The sequence below is a fragment of the Phacochoerus africanus genome, chromosome 3 (genome assembly GCF_016906955.1).
Source record: "Phacochoerus africanus isolate WHEZ1 chromosome 3, ROS_Pafr_v1, whole genome shotgun sequence".
NCBI lineage: Eukaryota > Metazoa > Chordata > Mammalia > Artiodactyla > Suidae > Phacochoerus > Phacochoerus africanus.
Genome location: NC_062546.1, coordinates 31,333,104 through 31,352,897, shown reverse-complemented (window position 1 = coordinate 31,352,897; position 19,794 = coordinate 31,333,104). Strand labels below are relative to the sequence as shown.

The 19,794-nt window shown below is 52.5% G+C and overlaps 1 protein-coding gene across 2 annotated transcripts; it reads right to left on the bottom strand.

Moving 5' to 3' along the window:
* Positions 1-287: 287 nt before the first annotated feature.
* On the bottom strand, positions 288-19,315 carry CDC25B (cell division cycle 25B). Of its 2 annotated transcripts, none has more exons than XM_047771535.1 (18): positions 19,218-19,315; positions 11,829-12,132; positions 11,043-11,295; positions 10,168-10,274; positions 9,495-9,546; positions 7,588-7,629; positions 7,389-7,425; positions 7,018-7,140; positions 6,788-6,910; positions 6,497-6,631; positions 5,956-6,036; positions 5,658-5,837; positions 5,365-5,478; positions 4,803-4,865; positions 4,543-4,641; positions 3,624-3,757; positions 1,743-1,854; positions 288-1,601 (listed from the first exon to the last, which is right to left on the bottom strand). In XM_047771535.1, the coding sequence occupies exons 2-18, from the start codon at positions 11,944-11,946 to the stop codon at positions 1,461-1,463; spliced, it is 1,914 nt and encodes a 637-aa protein (XP_047627491.1). In that variant the 5' UTR covers positions 11,947-12,132; positions 19,218-19,315; the 3' UTR covers positions 288-1,460. The 2 variants fall into 2 exon arrangements, with proteins under 2 accessions (XP_047627491.1, XP_047627492.1); XM_047771536.1 differs by having other exon boundaries at positions 5,365-5,460; positions 19,218-19,313.
* Between the last annotated feature and the right edge of the window lie 479 nt (positions 19,316-19,794).

Genomic DNA, 19,794 nt, shown 5'->3' with positions numbered 1-19,794 from the left:
CTAAAGGGCCATGCCAGGAGGCTTTTATCTGAGGGCAATGGTGAGCCACTGACAATCCTAGAGGAGAAAAATGATGGCCTCCTGGTGCAGCGTTTAGGAAGGGGGAGTCCAGAAGTGCTCGAGCAGCCAGATGAGGGAAAGGGTGAGGCTGAAATCTTGGCCAGCCTTGGGAAGCAGATATGAGGCCTCCTGTCTTTCAGCCCCGATCCTGACTTGGCCTGGCCCTCCCCCAACATCAGGGTCTCCGTAGCCTCATCAAGGGTCCCACAGGACACGATGCTGCTTACTCAGCTTTCTCAGTGCTTTATTGAACCAAGACCCTACCAGATGACGCATCTGGGCCTTCAAGACGCCCTGCCCATTTCCTGAGATTCAGAATCTAGAGATGGCTGGCCTTGGTTTAGCTGCTTCCATGACAATTCCTTTTGAATATCTGCACATCTTCAAGTGGAAAGGTTCTGTCCACTCAAACGGGCACACATATACTCCTGCCACAGGCTGTCACTCTCACTGAAACACTTGCACTTCATCGGTGTGTGGACAAGCCATTGTGCATCCATGGCCATCCATCCATCCACGCTTCCATTCGTCCATCTGTCCATCCATGACAAGACAGCAAGTTCTGACATGGGTTCAGGCCCCAGGGTTCACAGCAGAGAGGGCTCGGCTTCCAGTGGGCTCAGGACGCAGGCCTTAGCCCTCAAGCAAGGGCCTCCATGCATAATAACGCCTCTTTCTGAGGCGAGAGAAGCCAGGGCCTAGTGGGTTATGAATGCTTGAGTCTTTAACCCCAACTGGACAGGGGGATCCTCAACCTTAGCCTGTGAATGTCCTGAGATGGGCCAAACGAAAACAAACAAACAGATAAAAAGACAGACAAATCAAGCATGCAGATAACACTGAAACAGGAAAGAGTAAGAGCTCATGTCCGGTGCTGGAGGTGTTCACAAGGAGGAGTGGGAAAGAGGGAATGAGAAAGAGGAGCATGGCACACACGCTCAGGAGTGCTGTCGAGGGCCTGGGGCAGGGAGGACAGCTGGCCCATCCTTCAGCCTCATATAAAAAAAAAAAAAAAAAGAAAGAAAGAAAGAAAAGAAAAGAAAAGAAAAAAAGCCCCCAGAAAAAAAGGGGGCTTTTTTAGGTACAGGAAGACAAAGGGTTAACCCAAACAAGGAAGGAAACAACCAAAAGCCTCCTGCTAGACAGAAAATACTTCCTTTGAGCTGGACTTAATCCAATTTCACTAAGTCAGCAGGCTGGGCTCTTCCGGGGTGGGGGCGGGGGTGTCAGCAGGATGTGGCGTATGACTAGAGTGAGACAGAGGGGACCAGGGGCAGATGGATGGGGGCACCTTCCCCAACTTTGCCCTGGACAGCAGGCCCTCAGCCCTGCAGGTCCGGGGACAGCTGGTGCCCAGGCCACACGAGGCAAGGGAGGCGGGTGGAAGGGTTGCTGGCCCTTCACTGGTCCTGCAGGCGACTGCACAGCTCCCGCCGGCTCCGCTCGCCAGCCCAGCTGCGGGTCTTGAGGCGGAAGGTCTTCAGCTCCTCCTTGAAGGCCTCGTGGTTCATGGGTCGGTAGTCCTGAGGCTCACAGAAGGTCTAGGGCAGGATGGGAAGGGCCAATCAGAATGGGGAAATGGGCAACATCCGGGGGGGACCCAGCCCACCCTCCCTTCTCCTTCTCGCCTTTCCCTGTAGTCCACCCTCCCCAGAGGCCATGGCCACCCCCACCCATGGCACCGGGTGCTGCGGGAAGAACTCCTTGTAGCCGCCTTTGAGGATATACATCTCGGGATAGTAGAGGCTGGGGTAGTCATTGGAGGCTCTGTCTCGTTCCCTGATGAAACGGCACCTGGAACCAGCAGGGGTATGAGGGTCAGAGCTGGGTGGGCAGTGGGGTATCCGCTGGCGACCTGTTCCCCACACACCACTCCTTTGAGGGCCCTCGGGGGGGCACAGAAGGCTTGGGTGCAGGAATGTCAGCCGCAGGAATACTTTATTTTTATTTTTTGCTTTTTAGGGCTGAACCCACGGCATACGGAAGTTCCCAGGCCAGGGGTCGTATTGGAGCTACAGCTGTTGGCCTACACCACAGCAGCAGCCACAGCAACACAGGATCCGAGCCACCTCTGTGACCTATGCCACAGCTCAAGGCAACGCCAGATCCTTAACCCACTGAGCGAGGCCAGGGATCAACGGAACCCACATCCTCATGGATCCTAGTTGGGTTTGTTAACTGCTGAGCAAAGAAGGGAACTCGCAAGAATACTGTTATTATTATTTTTTTTCTTTTTAGGGCTGCGCCCATGATATATGGAAATTCCCAAGCTAGGGGTCCAATCGGAGCTATAGCTGCTAGCCTATGCCACAGCCACAGCCACACGGGATCCAAGCCACATCTGCGAACTACACCACAGCTCATGGCAAGGCTGGATCCTTAACTCACTGAGAAAGGCCAGGGATCGAACCCACATCCTCATTGATACTAGTTGGGTTCGTTAACCATGGAGCCACAACAGAAACTCCCATACTTTTTTTTTTTTTGTCTTTTTGCTATTTCTTGGGCCGCTCCCGCGGCATATGGAGGTTCCCAGACTAGGGGTCCAATCGGAGCTGTAGTCTCCGGCCTACGCCAGAGCCACAGCAACGCGGGATCCAAGCCGTGTCTGCAACCTACACCACAGCTCACGGCAACGCCGGATCGTTAACCCACTGAGCAAGGGCAGGGACCGAACCCGCAACCTCATGGTTCCTAGTCGGATTCGTTAACCACTGCGCCATGATGGGAACTCCAGAAACTCCCATACTTTTAAATCAGCCTGGCTACCTGGGTACAGGAGAGGTTGGAGAGATGGAAAGAAGCAAGCAAATCAAGAGAGCTCTGTTCCTAGAAGACAGTCTGTCAGAGACATTTCTCGTGGGCCAGGAAAGGGGAAGTTGGGAGGAGAGAAGTGGACAAAATTCAAGGGATACATTCAGGAAGGCTTGGCAAGGAGGAGGAGGAGGAGGAGGGGAGAGGAAAAGACAAACTCTGGGAGGGTCAGCATCACTGAGGGTTGGGGCAGGGCCTTTGGATTTTTTTTTTTTTTTTTCGGTCTTTTTGTCCTTTTTTTTTAGGGCAGCACCGTGGCATATGGAGGTTCTCAGGCTAGGGGTCTAATCAGAGCTGTAGCTGCTGGCCTACACCACAGCCACAGCAACTTGGGATCCAAGCTACGTCTGCGACCTACACCACAGCTCACGGCAATGCTGGATCCTGAACCCACTGAGCGAGGCCAGGGATCGAACCCACAACCTCATGGTTCCTAGTTGGAACCATGAGGAACCAGGTGAGTCTTCAGGGCCTCTCCATCGTTTCGTCTGCACCACGATGGGAACTCTGGCCCTTGGATTTTAAGGACACCACTGGAGACTTGGAATCAGGTTTTGTGGGGGTGTTGACATGGCCTGACGGGAAGGATGGTGAGAGGGAGGCAGGAGGCGGGGCCGTGCACAGGGAAGCAGGGCTGAGGTCTGCTGCAAGGTATCAGATGAGAGGCGAGGCCAGGGCCGACTCGGGCCTCTGGGTCATGGCTGCAGCACCCACAAGCCTGGGGCAGCGGAGGCGGAGCTGGGACTCACATGCGGGGCCCCCGCTCGGATGAGAATTCACAGTGGAAAATGAGGATGATCCTCTTGTCCAGGCTTCGGGGGGTGATGGGGTTCTGTAGCAGGAAGTTCTCAGCGTCCCGTTCCAGAGGCAAGTTCACAGCAGTCTGCGGGAGGAGCCAGAGGTTGGGCCTCAGCCCTGGGCCTGGGTGACACCCCGTCCTATGTGGTCCCCATCTTTCATGGATACTACTTTTATCCCTTGTTTTTTTTTTTGTCTTTTTTTGTTGTTGCTATTTCTTGGGCCGCTCCCGCAGCATATGGAGGTTCCCAGGCTAGGGGTTGAATCGGAGCTGTAGCCACCGGCCTACGCCAGAGCCACAGCAACTCGGGATCCGAGCCGCGTCTGCAACCTACACCACAGCTCACGGCAACGCCGGATCCTTAACCCACTGAGCAAGGGCAGGGACCGAACCCGCAACCTCATGGTTCCTAGTCGGATTCGTTAACCACTGCGCCACGACGGGAATTCCCCTTGTTTTTTTTTTTTAAGGGCCACACCCCCAGCATATGGAAGTGCCCAGGCTAGGGGCTGAATTGGAGCTGCAGCTGCAGGCCTACACCACAGCCACAGCAATGCCAGATCTGAGCTGCATCCTCGACCTAGGCCACAGCTTGCAGCAACACAGGATTCTTAACCCACTGAGCGAGGCCGGGAATTGAACCTGCCTCCTCATGGATACTAGTCAGGTTCTTAACCTGCTGAGCTACAACAGGAACTCCCATACTTTTAGATCAACCTGGCTGATCTTTCAGATGAATGACCCCCAACTCTTGCAGGGCAGAATCCTTCCCCATGAGAGAGTCACCCGCCCTCTACCAATTCATCCTCTGGGCAGAGCAAGGATAGAACCAGGTGAGTCTTCAGGGCCTCTCCTGTCCCCCACCTCACCTTGATGTGCCCGCCTTCATACTCGTAGGGGTATCTGCAGTCCACAATCACAAACCTCTCCACAATGTTGCTGAACTTGCCGGTCAGCAGGGCCACCATCTGTAGGATGCCACAGAGGTGGGTTCCAGCAGGTCAGGCTGGCAGGCACGGGCCGGCCCCCCAACACTGCTGCTGACCCAGTGCTCACAGTCCGGGCCCAGAGAAGGTTAACAGGCAAACAGAGTCCCAAATGCATCAGAAAATAGCCTGTCCGCGCATACCGTTTCCGGTGAGATGTACTTGAGGTCTTGGTGCTTGCCATCCACGGTCTGTAGGAGGAAAGCCTGAAGCGAAGGGGAGAGCGGGGAGGAGAAAGTGACGTGGCTAAGACCAGGAACCTGGAAACCAAGCCCAAAGGCCACACCTGCTCGGACCTTTAAATTCAGCTCTGGTTCCCATAGCAACCAAGAGGTGTCTCTAGAGTCTGATCCTCAGGGAACAACCTTCCAGGGGAAGTGAAGATGGAGAGCAGAAGAGATGAACCCTCACGCCTCCTGCGCTCACACTTTGCCAAGCAAGCCCGGGGATGAGGCCCGAGGAGACTGCAAGCAAGAAGTTCTGTTTGGAAATGTTTCCCAAGGTTGAGATACCACTGATGCCCTAGACAGATGTGAGGTAGAGTCAGGAGACCAAGGAGAGAGGGTGCTAGGTGAGAATAAAGGATAAGATGCACAGAAAAAGTGAAGGGGCCTCTGGGGAGGAGTCACTAAAGCAGCTGCTGCTTGGCTCAGGGGCCACAGCTGGTAAGGGACTGAGCCTCCTGTGGGGTCCCACTGCTGGTACCTTGGAGTAATCCCCAATCAGCTCTCGGTGGTCACTGTCCAGGATGTTCTCAATCTCGTCGTGACACAAGGACTTTGAGCGGAGAACTCGGGCTTTCTGTGAAGCAGGCAGCAACTAGGGTCAGGGGTGAGACTGCCCCTCAGTGCCCCATCTGGTTAGTCCCCCCTTCCCCGCATCCTGCCCTCTGCCACAAACCCAGCTGAGAAGGGCTTGAGGGGTGGACCCGGAGTGCGGCAGTGCATCGCAGTGCAGCCCAGCCCCACCCCACTCTGCCCCAGGAGGAGGGCGCTCACAGGCTCCTCAGCCTCCATCTGCTCCTCCCCTTGAGGGGTCAGGCTCCTTCTCCGCTTGTTCTGTATGGGCAGGTCCCTGTCCTGGGGCCGCTCCAGCCTCTTGAGGATGGGCCGGATCACGCTGCAGGGCATGGACGGAGAGCGGAAGAGCCGCTGGCACTTGCTGTACATGATGAGGTCCTGGCAGGAGTGGCAGGTCCAGGGTCAGAGTGCCCAGGCCCTGCCCTGCCCCCTACATCCCATCTGGAGGGTAGGCCTTCACCCCTTCGAGTTCTGAGGGGCCTCCCCAGAGGCTCACCTGCTCCTCTTCTTTTTCTGAGGTCTTGACCAGTGGGGCACTAATGAGGCTCTCCATACCTGGGGGGACTACGTCATCCTCCTGAGGCCAGATCAGCAGGCTGTGGTCACACTTGCAGGCACAGGTCCAATCCCCAGGCCCCGAGTCCCCCCAGGACACCCCTCCCAGTTCTCCCAGCAACCTCCAGGCCAGCAGCCCGCCCTGGCCCTGCTCATACCTCCACTCAGGACAGTGCCCACCCCCCCCGAAACAGGAAGCTGCAGGGCCCCACTAGCTGCTGGGCCTTGCACAGAACCATGAGAACTGTGGCCATGCGGGAGGGCCAGGCTTCCCCCCGCCCTGCCCATCCACCCTTCCCTGCAGCACCAGCCACCTCCTCCACTCTGATTGGCTAGAGGTCGGGCTGTGACTCAGTTACCTCCAATTCTTCTTCTGACATTCAAATGAGGTCATAGTCTTGCTGTAGGAGCTCAGAGCTCTCTTCTTTAGGGAGATCCCAGGGAGTGGGAGGGAGGAGGCCTGATAGGGTAAGGCAGTTTACCTTTAAGTCGCTCTCCAGGATATCCACGAACCCATCATCTTCCTCGGCAGCCCCCTTGGTGGGGGTCAGGGAGAGGCGGCACGGGGCCAGGGGAGTCAGTTCCTCTATGTCCATCTTCCGCTCAGGAGTGAGACACTGCGGAGGTGACGAACAGACACAGGCTACTCAGGGATGGGGACCTGAGGCGGTCCCCACCCCCAACCTGCTGGGAAAAGTTTCCCACTGAAGTCCTGAAGTCCCCCAGGCTGCCTTCCCGGGCACCAGCCCTGCATGGGTCAGCTCTCCTGGTACCATCAGGTTGGGAGCGGAGCTTGGCCTCTGGGCAAAGGCTTCTCTGCGGCTTGCCCACTCTGCCAGAGCATGGGTGTGGCTGGGATGGGTGGGCTTCCCCGGCATCTTGAAGACAAATCTATCCTGCGAGCAACACGGGGGCAGAGGGAGGGAGCGTCATCAAATGCCAGAGAAGCAGCCCACCCCTTCTCTCCCTGGAGTGCTCCCACTCTGGCCTTCTGGAAGCATACATTCTCCTTGTCCTCCCCAGAGCTGTGGGTAGCTTGGCCACACGCCTCACTCTTCCTCCAGGTGCCAGGTGCTTGGGAGTTGGTGATGTTCCGTAGCACGGGGCTGTGGCCCAGAAGTCTCTCCTAGAGAGCCAGGAGGGCAGCAAGTACAGAAGGCTGCCTTCCTTGGCTGCCAGCCCAGGCCCTACCTTCCTTCATCCCTCCTCCGCCTCCCTCAAGGTCCCCGACCACCTCCACCTAAGCCCCGGCTCCCACAGCCAGACCAGGGACACCTGACCGCTTCAAGTCCACCCTCTGGGAGTCCCTCCTGCTCCTCCCCGATCCCACCCAGAGGGCCTGGGGCCTCCCTCTGGGCCTCAGCAGACACTCACTGGCAAGGACTGGAAGCGTCGGATAGCAAACTGCTCACTGTGGAAGGAAATAGGGACACCTCAGGGCTGGAGAGTTGGTCATGACAGTGCCTGCAGAGTGCCCTTGGCCAGGGCCCTGTGCACCCCTGCGGGAGGGCCTCAGAAGGCCCGCTCCCCGGGCCTACTCCACCCACATGGGGCAGGGAGGCCCAGCACTCACTTTCGAATGACTCGGCTGGCTGCCTGGATGGCCTGTTCAAACCTAGGAGAGAGAAGGGTCCCATCAACCCAGCTCCCCTCATCGCCCATTGCCCACCCTTGCATCAGGTCCCCAGTCCACGAGGCCTGGGGGTCAGGGCTCAGGCCAGGGGAAAGAGGAGGTAGGAAGAATGCAAACTCTCGGCGGGGGGGTGGGTGGGGGGGGCAGGATACGGGAGAGGGGAGATGAGAGGCAGCCCGGGATTTTAAAGGCTGCCCTGAATATAAGAGGCCTGGAGAATGGCAGCAAAGGAGACAGCTGGGGTAGGTCGCAGGGTGGCTGAGTAGTTACCAAGGCAACAGTCTCACCAGCCTGCCCACAGGCCTTCCACCTGTATGCAAATCACCTCAGCGGGGCCATATGGCTGCCAGGAAAGGCATCCATCCATTCCATGATGACAGGCCTTGTCCTGACAATGTGGGTGTCCCCAGGGCCTGGATGCCAGCAAGGCTGGGCCTCCCTCCCCTTGTGTGGGGCTGTCCTGGCTCCCCCAGGACAGGGGCCTGGTTTAGTATGCCCCTGGACCAGTCCCAGTGTGTCATGCCAGACCCCCTAGTGACAAATGTGCAGGGTCACATCCTCTCCTCCCTCCTGTGGAATTTTCCAGGACCCAGCCTCTGTCCCACCCCCTCCTCCTGTCTTAGAAGAGGACAGCAGGCAAAGAATTCCAACAGATGTTCCTTTTGAGGCCAGGGCATAAGCTTCTGCAGATAGGCCCCACCCCTGAGCTATGTTACCAGAGACCACCTGCCAGGCGGGGCTTTTGTGTGTTTATGTGTATGTACACACACACACACACACACACACTTCTTTCTGAGAAGCTGCGTAACCGTCAAAGCAGGTGCAGAGCACTGAGGTGGTGGAGTACTAAGGGCTAAAGTGTCAGGGGGATGGCCCCAGGGTCGGGGGCAGGGGAGGGGGTGGCTGTGCCCAGCCAACCTGGTATCAGGATGACCAATTTAATAGGCTTGGTTTCCAATCTGCACCTGGGCCCTGGGGGTAAAACAGGGACAGCCCTGTGTTACCACCAAAACCCAACCTGCAGTCCCCACACCCCCACCCAATTCTCTCCCCATTTCCTGTTTATGAGCAAACCCTGCAACCCAGCCCAGTCTGATCAAAGACAATGGGAGGGAAGACAGCCACTGCCCTAAACCCAAAGCCATCATTTCTCAGCCCAGGCTGGGGACGCCCAGCTGTTCCCAGTAATGCCTGACAGCTGCTCTCCCTGCTGGGGCCTGAACAGCTGGATGGGAACAGCTGAATAGCTGAACAGCCCTGGAAATTACTTCTCAACCCCACAACCAAGAAGCTGGGATCTGTGCTGAGCAAAGCCCACCACCTTCTCCACTCCCCCTCACAAAGGGCCTGGTCCAGGGGTTGGCCAGACGGTCAAATGTCACTGAAAGTAGAGGTTGCTGATAGGATGGCGGAGAGCAAAGCCAGCTTGTAGCAACTGTTTTGTTTGGCCTAGAGCAAATTAAAAGCCTTGAATTAGTTGACCATATTCTAAAATTGTGATAGTTCACAGGGAAAAAAAAATGTGTATAAAAAGAAAGGAAAATAGGAAAAAAAAAAAAGAAAGAAAGTGGGACACATATTAGGTCTATATTCCCACAAGTGGCCCCCTGTGACCACTGTTCCCACCACCCCTACCCTAAGCCCATTCGCAGCTGCTCCCTGAGATCAGGCCCTTCCCTGAGATAAGGAGCAGAATTCCAGGACATGGGAAGGTCAATTAGTGCCCCGTTTGGGGATCCAGAGAGGTCTGTCTGCTCTCCCAGGCTTCCCAGTGAGTTTAGGCTAGAAGTGAGATTCCCAAGGGTAGGGTTCCCTCTTAGGTAGTGTGGTCTCTCTTCTCTACTCACGTCCGCTCTGCCACCTGGGGGTCCATAGGGCTGGGAGAGTCCATGCACAGACCTGGGGGACAGAGCGCCTTGGTTGAAAAGTGGTGGCATTTCCCGCACACTTTCGCCACCAAGTCCCAACCCTATTCAGAGAAGGGGGGGAACCTTTTTTATTTTAGGTCTTGACATATTAAAAAATGAAACAAAACCCACCCATGGACCCCAAGGGCTGACACATTGCCCCCCCCTCCCCCAATTACAGGGCTCCAGTCCCTGTTTACTATGGCAACTCCTTTCTGTAGGTTTAAAACCAGAACTTTGCTAAGCATTTTTTTTTTTGAACTGGTTTAAAATAATTTGTCCTAGAAGAGATAACAGCTTTTTAAAGGACCCAAGACAAGTGAATGTTATAAAATGACAGCCTTTCAGCCCTAATGCCTCCCAGGTGGGGCTGTGGTTCAGGGACTTTGGCGCCTGGTTTTAAATAGGCAAGATCTCATCTCCCGCGAAGGACCCCGCCCAGCACCCTCCTTGCTCAGCCAGTTGGTGTTGGATGTGGTGAGCCCCACCAGAACTGGGCAGGGGGAGGGTGCTGGGCCCACCAGGTTGTAGTAGGATGTTAGTCTGATCAGTAGGGAAGGGGGGAGGCTCAGGCAGCGCCCCCCCCCCCCCCCGAAACTCCCCTGGGCCTCACCTGCATCAGAAGATTCAGAGGACTCAGACGACAGGGAGGATTCAGACGCCCGACGGGACAGGGATAGGCATGTGAGCCGGCTGGCTACCTGACTCTTTGGGGTCTCACTGGGAAGGGAGCAGGGGACCCAGGGAAGGAGAAAGGTAAATGTGGAGCTCAAGGGCTGGCTGGCCCGTGTTCCCACCAGCCAACCACCTCTGAAGGGCCCATCCAGTCTCTGCACTGTCCCAGGGAGGTGATGGCATCTAGGGCCTACCCTCTTCTCAGGCTTTTTCTCTTTGTTGATTGATTTAAGGTCCTTCTGGGTGCCGGGGAGGGTGAACCCAGGGCAAGAGCAAGGAGGTAGGCTTGGAAAAGTGAGTCCCTGGGGATGGTGGGGCAGCAGAGCAGCCGTGGAGGGCCTTCCCCTAAACTCTTCAGGCCCCATACCCATCCGCAAGCCTATCTGGAGGAACAGCCAAGACTTTGGGTCTCTGTTGCTGCAAAGACATCCCAGTCTGTAGCTGCAAGCTTGCTCTGGGAGCAGGACCAAAGTTTAGGCCCTTAACCTGAGGGTGGAGGGAACAGAGACACCCTCAAGGTCCCCCTCCAAGCTCAGGATCCCCTGTCTGGGCCAAATGGTGGAGATTTGGGCAGAGACTAGGGAGGCAGCACGGGAGAGGAGGAAGTGGGGGAAGAGGGTCTCCAGAGCTTATGCTGGGCAAGAACAAGTCACCTGGAGGGTGTGTGTAGCACAGCCCTTGTCCTGGGTCCCAGAAGCAGGCTCTGCTCGGGGTGCCTCCCCACTCTGCCTCCTAGATTCAGTACCCACGCCGGCTTCCCAAGGAGGCCCCGGACCAACGCCCCCGACACCCAGCATGCTTGGGGCGCCCTACCTGCCGAGCCCGGCGAGGTTGTGCATGGTCTGGGTGAGGGTAGTGACAGGCGAGGAAGCGGCCGCGCGCTCAGGAGATCCCAGGAGGCCGTGAGCCCCCAGCCGGAGGCCCGGGAGGTAGCCCGGACGCTGGGCGCCACCGCGCACGCCGGCCGGACTGATAGCCGAGCCTGGCGCGGGCTCCGGCTGGGGCAGCTCCATCGCGGCGGGGCTGGAGGGCTGGGCGCAGGGCGACCAACAGACGCCGGGCACAGCTGGCCGGCAGGAGGTAGGGAGCCGGCCCGGGTGGAGGGGGGAGGGAGGGAGAAAGAGCAACGGGGTCAGAGCGAGGGAGGAGAGGGAAGCAGGGAGGGTTGGGGTGGGGAAGGGAGGAGGGACGCGGGGACCAGCCACCAGTCTGGGAAGCCTCTAGTGAAGCTGCCACCTCCACCTCCTTATATATTCGAAAAATAACAGCGGCCGCGCCGCCGGACGCCACCAATGGGGACGCGGGTTAGCAGAGGGGCGGAACCGGGGGCGGGGCCCGTGCGGTGAAAGGCGCGGAGGCTGGACCAGCCGGGCCTCGCCCAGTTCCACTCTTTGCGCTGGAAATTTCTTGTGTGGAATTAGGGTCTCTCCTACGCCCCTCGCACTCCCTCCCAGCCAGGGTTCGAGGAGCATGGCTTCCCCAATTCCGCTTCTCAGTACGTGGTTTCGGGAGACGCACCCCCCCAGCAAAGAGGGTTCCAGAGCAAGCAAGAACACTTTTAGGGTAGCCTCAGGGACCCCGCGGTTTGACATTACTTACAAGCACCAGTTGGCATCTTGAGAGCCTTCTTTCCAGGAGTTTGCCAAACACGGCTGTGCTGTGCGGTCTGTGCTCGCCATTCCACTTCACAGCGACATTGAGGCATGGAGAAGTTCATTAACTTCTTCAAGGTCACATGGTTGTGCAAATGGAGGAGCTGAGATTCGCCCAGGCACCTCTACTTCCGCAGCTTCCCTGATCCCGCGACTGGCAGTTCCGAGTGGTTCCAAAGTGTAATTCCCACCGGGAGTCCCCAGTGCAGGAGGTGTACCAGCGGTGGGGGCCGACACAGAACTGACGGGTGCTTCGGGGTGGGGGGGTGGGGGGGTGGAGATGGCAGGTTAGATGTGATCCCAAGGGGTCCAGTTTTTTCCTCAGTCCCAGTTGGCTTGGCCATGAATTTTGAGGTGAGGGTTGAGGAGGGTGTCAGCAACCTCAGAGACTAATTATAGAATTATGCCCACTGACTGTTTGGCTAATGTGGTGATAATGGCATCACATTGTTTAATTGGTGTTTCTTTGAGCAGGGAGGCTGAATTTGTCACTAGTTTTAACTGAGCATCTTCTAATTATCTGATCACCTTCTAAAGAGCCTGCTTTCCTGGGGTGTGATGGGAAGGCTGCACCCAAAAGCAAGTGGGCAGTTAGCCACTTTTACACCCCATCTCCCCAGGGAAGAGGTGGCCCCTGGCTTGTCCTGGTGCAGCTCTGAAAGGCTGGAACTGTGGCCTTGAGCCCCTTCCCATGCAGCCCCAATCCTCCAGGCCAAAGAGTAGTGGGTGGGGGTGGCAGAAGGGTAGGCCTGGGGGGTTGGGTGGGCCAGGAGACCTGTGGGAGAAGGGAATGGGAAGACCCAAGGCCCAACTGAGAGAGATGAGGAGGGTAGAGATGTGACAAAAGTTAGTCACCCACACCACACAAATCTTCAGGACCCTTCCCCAGAGGCGGTCACTAATATAAATTTGCTGCACATTCCTCTGGAGTTAGTATAAACACTACTAGCCAATACAAACAGAATGGGAGGAATAAATAGGAGTCACATATGCCATCTAAAACTTAAATTTAAAATTTAGGGAGTTGCCGTTGTGGCGCATGGGAAGCGAACCCAACTAGTATTCATGAGGGTGCAGGTTCCATCCCTAGCCTTGCTCAGTGGGTTAAGAAGCCAGCACTGCTGTAAGCTGTGGTGTAGGTCACCCATGTGGCTCGGATCCCAGGTTGCTGTGGCTGTGGCATAGGCTGCCAGCTGTAGCTCTGATTCGACCCCTAGGCTTGGGAATTTCCATATGCCACAGGTGTGGCCCTAAAAAGACCAAAAAAAAATTACATTACGTATGTAATTTAAAATTTTCTAGTAGCCACATTTTAAAAAGTGAAAAGAAATAGATGAAACTTTAATATTTTATTTAACCTAATACATTTTAAGTTATCATTGGGGAGTTCCCTTCCTGGCTCAGCAGTTATCGAACCCGACTAGCATCCATGAGGACTTGGGTTCTATCCCTGGCTGTGCTCAGTGGGTTAAGGATCCGGCATTGCCGTGAGCTGTGGTGTAGGTTGCAAACGCAGCTCAGATCCTGTGTTGCTGTGGCTCTGGCATAGGCTGGCCACTACAGCTCCAATTTGACCCCTAGCCTGGGAACCTCCATATGCTGTGGGTGCAGCCCTAAAAAGACAAAAGACAAAAAAAAAGTTATCATTGGAGTTCTCTTGTGGCGAAGTAGCTTAAGGATCTGGCATTATCACTGCAGTGGCTGGGGTTGCTGCTGTGGCATGGGTTTGACCCCTGGCCCAGGAACTTCCACATGCCACAGATGCAGCCAAAAAAAGTTATCATTTCAACATCTTATCAATATAAATTATTAATGAGATGTTTCAAATAATTTTTTCTTGATACCAAGCCTTCAAAGTCCAAGATGCGTTTTATATACACAGCACATCTCAATTTGGACTTGCCACATTTCAAGTGCTCAATAGTCACATGGGATCAGTGGCTGCCATAGTGGACAGTGCATGTCTATATATTTAATACATATGGCCACTTTTTTTTTTTTTTTTTTTGCTTTTTAGGGCCACACCCATGGCTTATGGAGGTTCCCGGGCTTGGGGTCTAATCGAAGCTACAGCTGCCAGCCTATGCCAGAGCACAGCCACCTGGGATCCGAGCCGCGTCTGCGACCTACTCCGCAGTTCATGGCAACGCCGGATCCTTAACCCACTGAGCAAGGCTAGGGATGCAACCTGTAACCTCATCGTTCCTAGTTGGATCCATTTCTGTTGTGTCATGATGGGAACTCCTGTATGAGCATATTTTTATAAATATGCAGATAGTATTTAAAACATTGTTTTATACCTTGCTTTCTTTTTTTTGGCTGTGTTCCCAGCATGTGAAAGTTCCCAGGCCAGGGATCGAACCTGAACCACAGCAGTGACAATGCTGAATCCTTAACCACTAGACCACCAGCAAACTCCCATACCTTGCTTTCTTTTACTTAGAGATGGATGCATATTAGTACCACAGTGGCACATATTTACTCAATTCCCTACTGCTGAACATTTAGATTATTAGCCTTTTTTGTTGTTGTTGTTGTTTTTTCAGGCCACACCTGCGGCATATGGAGGTTCCCAGGCTAGGGGTCAAATTGGAGCTGTAGCCGCAGGCCTACACCACAGCCACAGCAACGCTGGATCCTTAACCCACTAAGCAAGGCCAGGATCGAACCCGTGTCCTTATGGATGCTAGTCGGGTTCATTAACCACTGAGCCACGACAGGAACTCCAGTTATTAGCTTTTAAATGATGCAGCACATATTCACAGAATGAATTCCTAAAGAGGAACACCTGGAAGGAATGGATTTTATTTATTGAAGTCTCCTTTTCCCTTTCCTGAATTTCATTTTCTCAAGCTGAGTTATTGAAGGAACAGGGAACAAGTCATTTACCTCTCCCAGCACCTCAAGCAGGCCTGAGCCCAAAGTCAGTCTCGAAACCCAATATCCTAACTTCCAGGGATTTCTCTTAAGAAGATGATAAAAGTATACAAAGACGAATGTTCACTGAGTCCCAGTTAATAACAATGAAAACGGAGAGCAAGCTGGGTGTCCTTCAAGAGGGGACAAGCCAATAGGTGGTTCCTCTGTACTGTGCGATACCTGAAGCCTCTAAAGAGAACAGGCATTGGGAGGTAGGAATATCTGACACCTGGTCGGCCCAATAAGTAACTGTTAACTATTGAATGACTACCTTTGGGCTCTCAGAAAATGGTCTTTAGGAGAAAGGGTTCATTCATTCGTTCCTAGAGTAAAAGAATTTTGAAACTCATCAAAGTAGGTTTTTTTTTTTTTTTTGTCTTTTTGCTATTTCTTGGGTCGCTCCCATGGCATATGGAGGTTCCCAGGCTTGGGTTCTAATCAGAGCTGTAGCTGCCAGCCTACACCAGAGCCACAGCAACGCGGGATCCGAGCCACATCTGCAACCTACACCACAGCTCACGGCAACGCCGGATCATTAACCCACTGAGCAAGGGCAGGGATCGAACCCGCAACCTCACAGTTCCTAGTCGGATTCGTTAACCACTGTGCCACGACGGGAACTCCCAAAGTAGGTTTTTTACTCTTCAGGCACCCCCACAGCAAACAGAAGTGCCACAGCCAGGGATCAAATCCAAGCCAGAGCTGCGACCTACACCACAGCTGCAGTAATACCAGATGAGCAGGAATCAAACCTATGCCTCCATAAAGACAAGCCAGATCATTAACCCACCACACCACAGCTGGAACTCCAACGTAGATATTTATTGGCATGAAAAGAAATTCACAATATGAACTAAAATATATTATGCCAAGCGTGGTTTCACTAAAAAACAATATGCTCAGGAGGTCTCTGGTGGTGCAGTGGGTTTAGGATCTGGCATTGTCACTGCTGTGGCTTGGGTCACTACTATGGCACCATGAAGATGTGGGTTCGATTCCTGGCCTCGCTAAGTGGGTTAAGGATCTGGTGTTGCCATGAGCTGTGGTGTAGGTCGCAGATGCAGCTTGGATCTGGCATTGCTGTGGCTGTGGCATAGGCTGGCAGCTGTAGCTCTGCTTAGACCTCTAGCCTGGGAACTTCCATATACTGTGGGTGTGGCCCTAAAAAAATGACAAAAGAAAAAAGAATACAATGTGCACAGAAGAGTATGCTATAAGGGTATCCTCCGAGTGCTGGAATTAATGGTGATTACATGGTTTTACCCTAAAAAATTCCTGTATTTAAAATATTTTCCAAAGAATAGGTATAAATTTTAGATTAATTAAAAGAACATGGTCTCCACTTGGGAATTCCCCAAATGATTAAACATAGAATTACCATGTGATCCAGCAATTCCACTGCTATACCCAAGATAAGTAAAAATATATATGTCCAAGCAAACATTTATAGCAGTTATTTATGACTGCCAAAAAGTAGAAACAACCCAAATGTCCATCCGTTGACAAATGGATAAACAAAATGTTGTATGTCTGTGCAACAGAGTATTATTCATCCATAAAAAAAGAATGAATTACTGATAGATGCTACATCATGGATAAATCTTGAAAACATGAAACTAAGTGAAAGAATCCAGTCATAAAAGGGACATATTTTATGATCCATTCATATAAAATATTCAGAACAGGAAATCTACAGACAGAAAGTAAATGAGTGGTTGTTGAGGGCTGCAGAAGAGGCAGGGGGTGGATAGGGAGATGACAGCTAAAGGGTTTGGAATTTCCTTCTTTTTTTTTTTTTTCCTTTGGCCGCACCTGCGTCATATGGAAGTTCCTGGGGCAATCTGAGCCACAGCTTCGACCTATGACACCACTGTGCTGCAGGAATTCCTAGGGTTTCTTTCTAAGCTGATGAAAATGTTCTAAAATTGACTGTGGTTCAGAAAAGAAAATCATGGACTTGCAGAATAGACTTGTGGTTGCCAAGGGGGAGAGGGAGGAGTGGGGTGGTTGGGGAACTTGGGGTTAATAAATACAAACTATTGCCTTTGGAATGGATTAGCAATGAGATCCTGCTGTGTAGCACTGGGAACTATGTCTAGTCACTTAGGATGGAGCATGATAATGTGCGAAAATAGAATGTGTACGTGTATGTGTAAATGTGTCACCATGCTGTACAGTAGAAAAAAAACTGTATTGGGAAAATAACTATTAAAAAATAATAAAAAAATAAAATAAAATTGACTGTGGTTATAACTGCACTTATCTGTGAATTGTGTACTTTATATATACATATATTTTTTGTTTTGTATGGCCACACCTGCATCAGAGCTGCAGCTGCCAGCCTTCGCCACAGCCACAGCAAAGCCAGATCTGAGCTTCATCTGCAACCTACACCATAGCACATGGCAATGCCAGATCCTTAACACACTGAGCGAGGCCAAGGATCGAACCCCCATCCTCATGGATACTAGTTGGGTTCATTACTGCTGACCCATGATGGGAACTCCACCTTATCATTTTAAAGAGCTTGCAGTACTCGCTTATTGAAGAAAATCTGGAAAATTCATTAAAGTAGGGAAAAAAAATAAAAACCTCATCCACAGTCCATTCACCCAAACACTCACTGATTACATAAGCCAGGATGAATGAGGAAGCAGAAAGACATAAGTGCACATGAGTGAAACCTCCAACATGTAGACTTAGTTTCCTGAGGGTTTGTGAGAAGGAATCCTCAGCCGGGTGACCCTAATTCACTTCTGCACAGGGACCACACACCCACCTGGCTCCTATAGGAAAAAGTCTCCCATGTTTTCTTCTGGACCTTGTGATCAGGAGAATATTTTTTATGTTTTGAGGTGGGAGAGATGGGGGACAAGGCATCTCTATGTAAGACACAAAATCCAGAAACAATAAAGAAAAAAACTGACAGACCTGCCTACTTAAAAACTTCTCAGACTGGGAGAAAGTATTCGCAAAATACTTAAAGATTTTATGTTCAGAGATACGAAGAGCTCCTAAAAGTCAACAAAAAGACAAATACATGAGACATATGAATATAAGATATGACTAGAACGTTCTCAGGTTTCAAACGGCCAATACACATATGAAAAGAGAAATGCACACTAAGAAGATGTGGTATATATACACAATGGAACACTACTCAGCCATAAAAAGGAACAAAATAATGCCATTTGCAGCATCATGGATGGAACTAGAGACTCATACTAAGTGAAGTAAGTCAGAAGGAGAAAGACAAATACCATATATCACTTATATCTGGAATCTAACATATGGCACAAATGAACCTATCTATAGAAAAGAAACAAACTCATGGACATGGAGAACAGACTTGTGGTTGCCAAGGGGGACGGGGAGGGAGTGGGATGTACTGGGAGTTTGGGGTTAGTAGATGCAAACTATTGCATTTAGAGTGGATAGGCAATGAGATTCTGCTGTATAGACCAAGGGACTATATCTGATCAGTTGTGATGGAACATGATGGAGGATAATGTGAAAAAAAGAATGTATATATATATATATATATATATATATATATATATTTGTATAACTAACTGGGTTGCTTTACTGTACAGCAGAAATTGAAAAAGCATTGTAAATCAACTATGATAATAAAAAAATAAAGCAGTAGTGAGTTATACTTTCTTCCCTTGGCTTCCAGAACAGCATATGAGCTTGAATTTTCCCCTACCCCTTCAGCTGTTCCTCCCCAATTTCTTGTTAGTCCTTTCGTGAGCCCTTAACCTTGAACCCACGGCACTGTCTTTGGTCTTCTTTTCTTCTTTGTCTACAAACATTCCCTTGAAGTTTCATTCAGCCCACATCCTCAGCCTGTCCCCCTGGGTCACAGCCCTCCTCTCTGCCTACTCCTTATTGCTACTCTAAGAGATTTTTCTTTTAAACACTGAAATTTATTCATTGTTTTAAGAATCTGTCATCTTTATGTGTTCGATGCAGGAAGAGGTTTCAGGGATTTGTACATACATATGTTTATGTACATACCTGACATTATTTCTGAAGGTGCAAACACATTTATGGCTAAATGCATGGAACAGCACAAAAAGGTGACACACAGAGATGTTCTTAGTGTTTTGTGGATTGTGGGGTTATCATCAAACATTTAAAAGTGTAGTATTGCTTATAAAAATAACCTAAATATGTAACCGGCTACATCAATTAGTGTTCAACCATAAATGGAACAATATACAACCATTAAAAAGTTTGTTGGCAGTACTTTATCAGTAAGGCAAAATTCTCATCACTGGATCCTGGGTAAAACAGCAGGAGATGCCAATACACAGTCTATACCATCTGATGCTAGTTTTATGCAATAAATTTTTGAAAAGAAAACTGCATATGCCTAGAGAAAAGACTGTTAGGAAATGTAACAAAATATTACCTGCGCATCTTTCCAAGTTTTGGGGTGAAAGGTGCTTTTGAATTTCCTGTATTTTTCAGTTTCCGCAAAAAAAGTGGGTTTTTTTTACCTTAATAAAACAAAAAAGACAAAACACTGTTCTTCATCAACAGCAAATCGCTGCCTACCCAGCGCAGAGGCTGAGACAGCGCCCCTCCTCCCCGCACGGTTGCCGACGGGCCACCGGACGCCCGAGAGCTGGCGGGTCCAGCAGGCCGAAGCGCCCCCGCGCGGTCGGTCCGGGGCGGCGGCACGGCGGTGGCGGGGGGGGGGGCGCGCTGAGGGCTGGGAGGCGGTGCCGGGCGTCCCCGCGCTTCCCGCGAGATCCCGCTCCGCCCGCTCCGCCCCGCTCGCCGCGCTCCCTGCTCCCCGCGCCGCGGCACTTCCTGCCTTCCGCGCCCGCGCCGCCCGCCCTCGCCCGCGCCCGCCGCCTGCCGCCCGCCACCCGGCGCCGCGCCCGCCGGCGCCCCCGAAGGTGCCCCCGGCCCGGCCGGGTCGCCGCCCCGCCCCCCGCCCCCCGCCCCGCGAGCCGCTTTGTCTCGGGCGGGGCGCGCGGGAG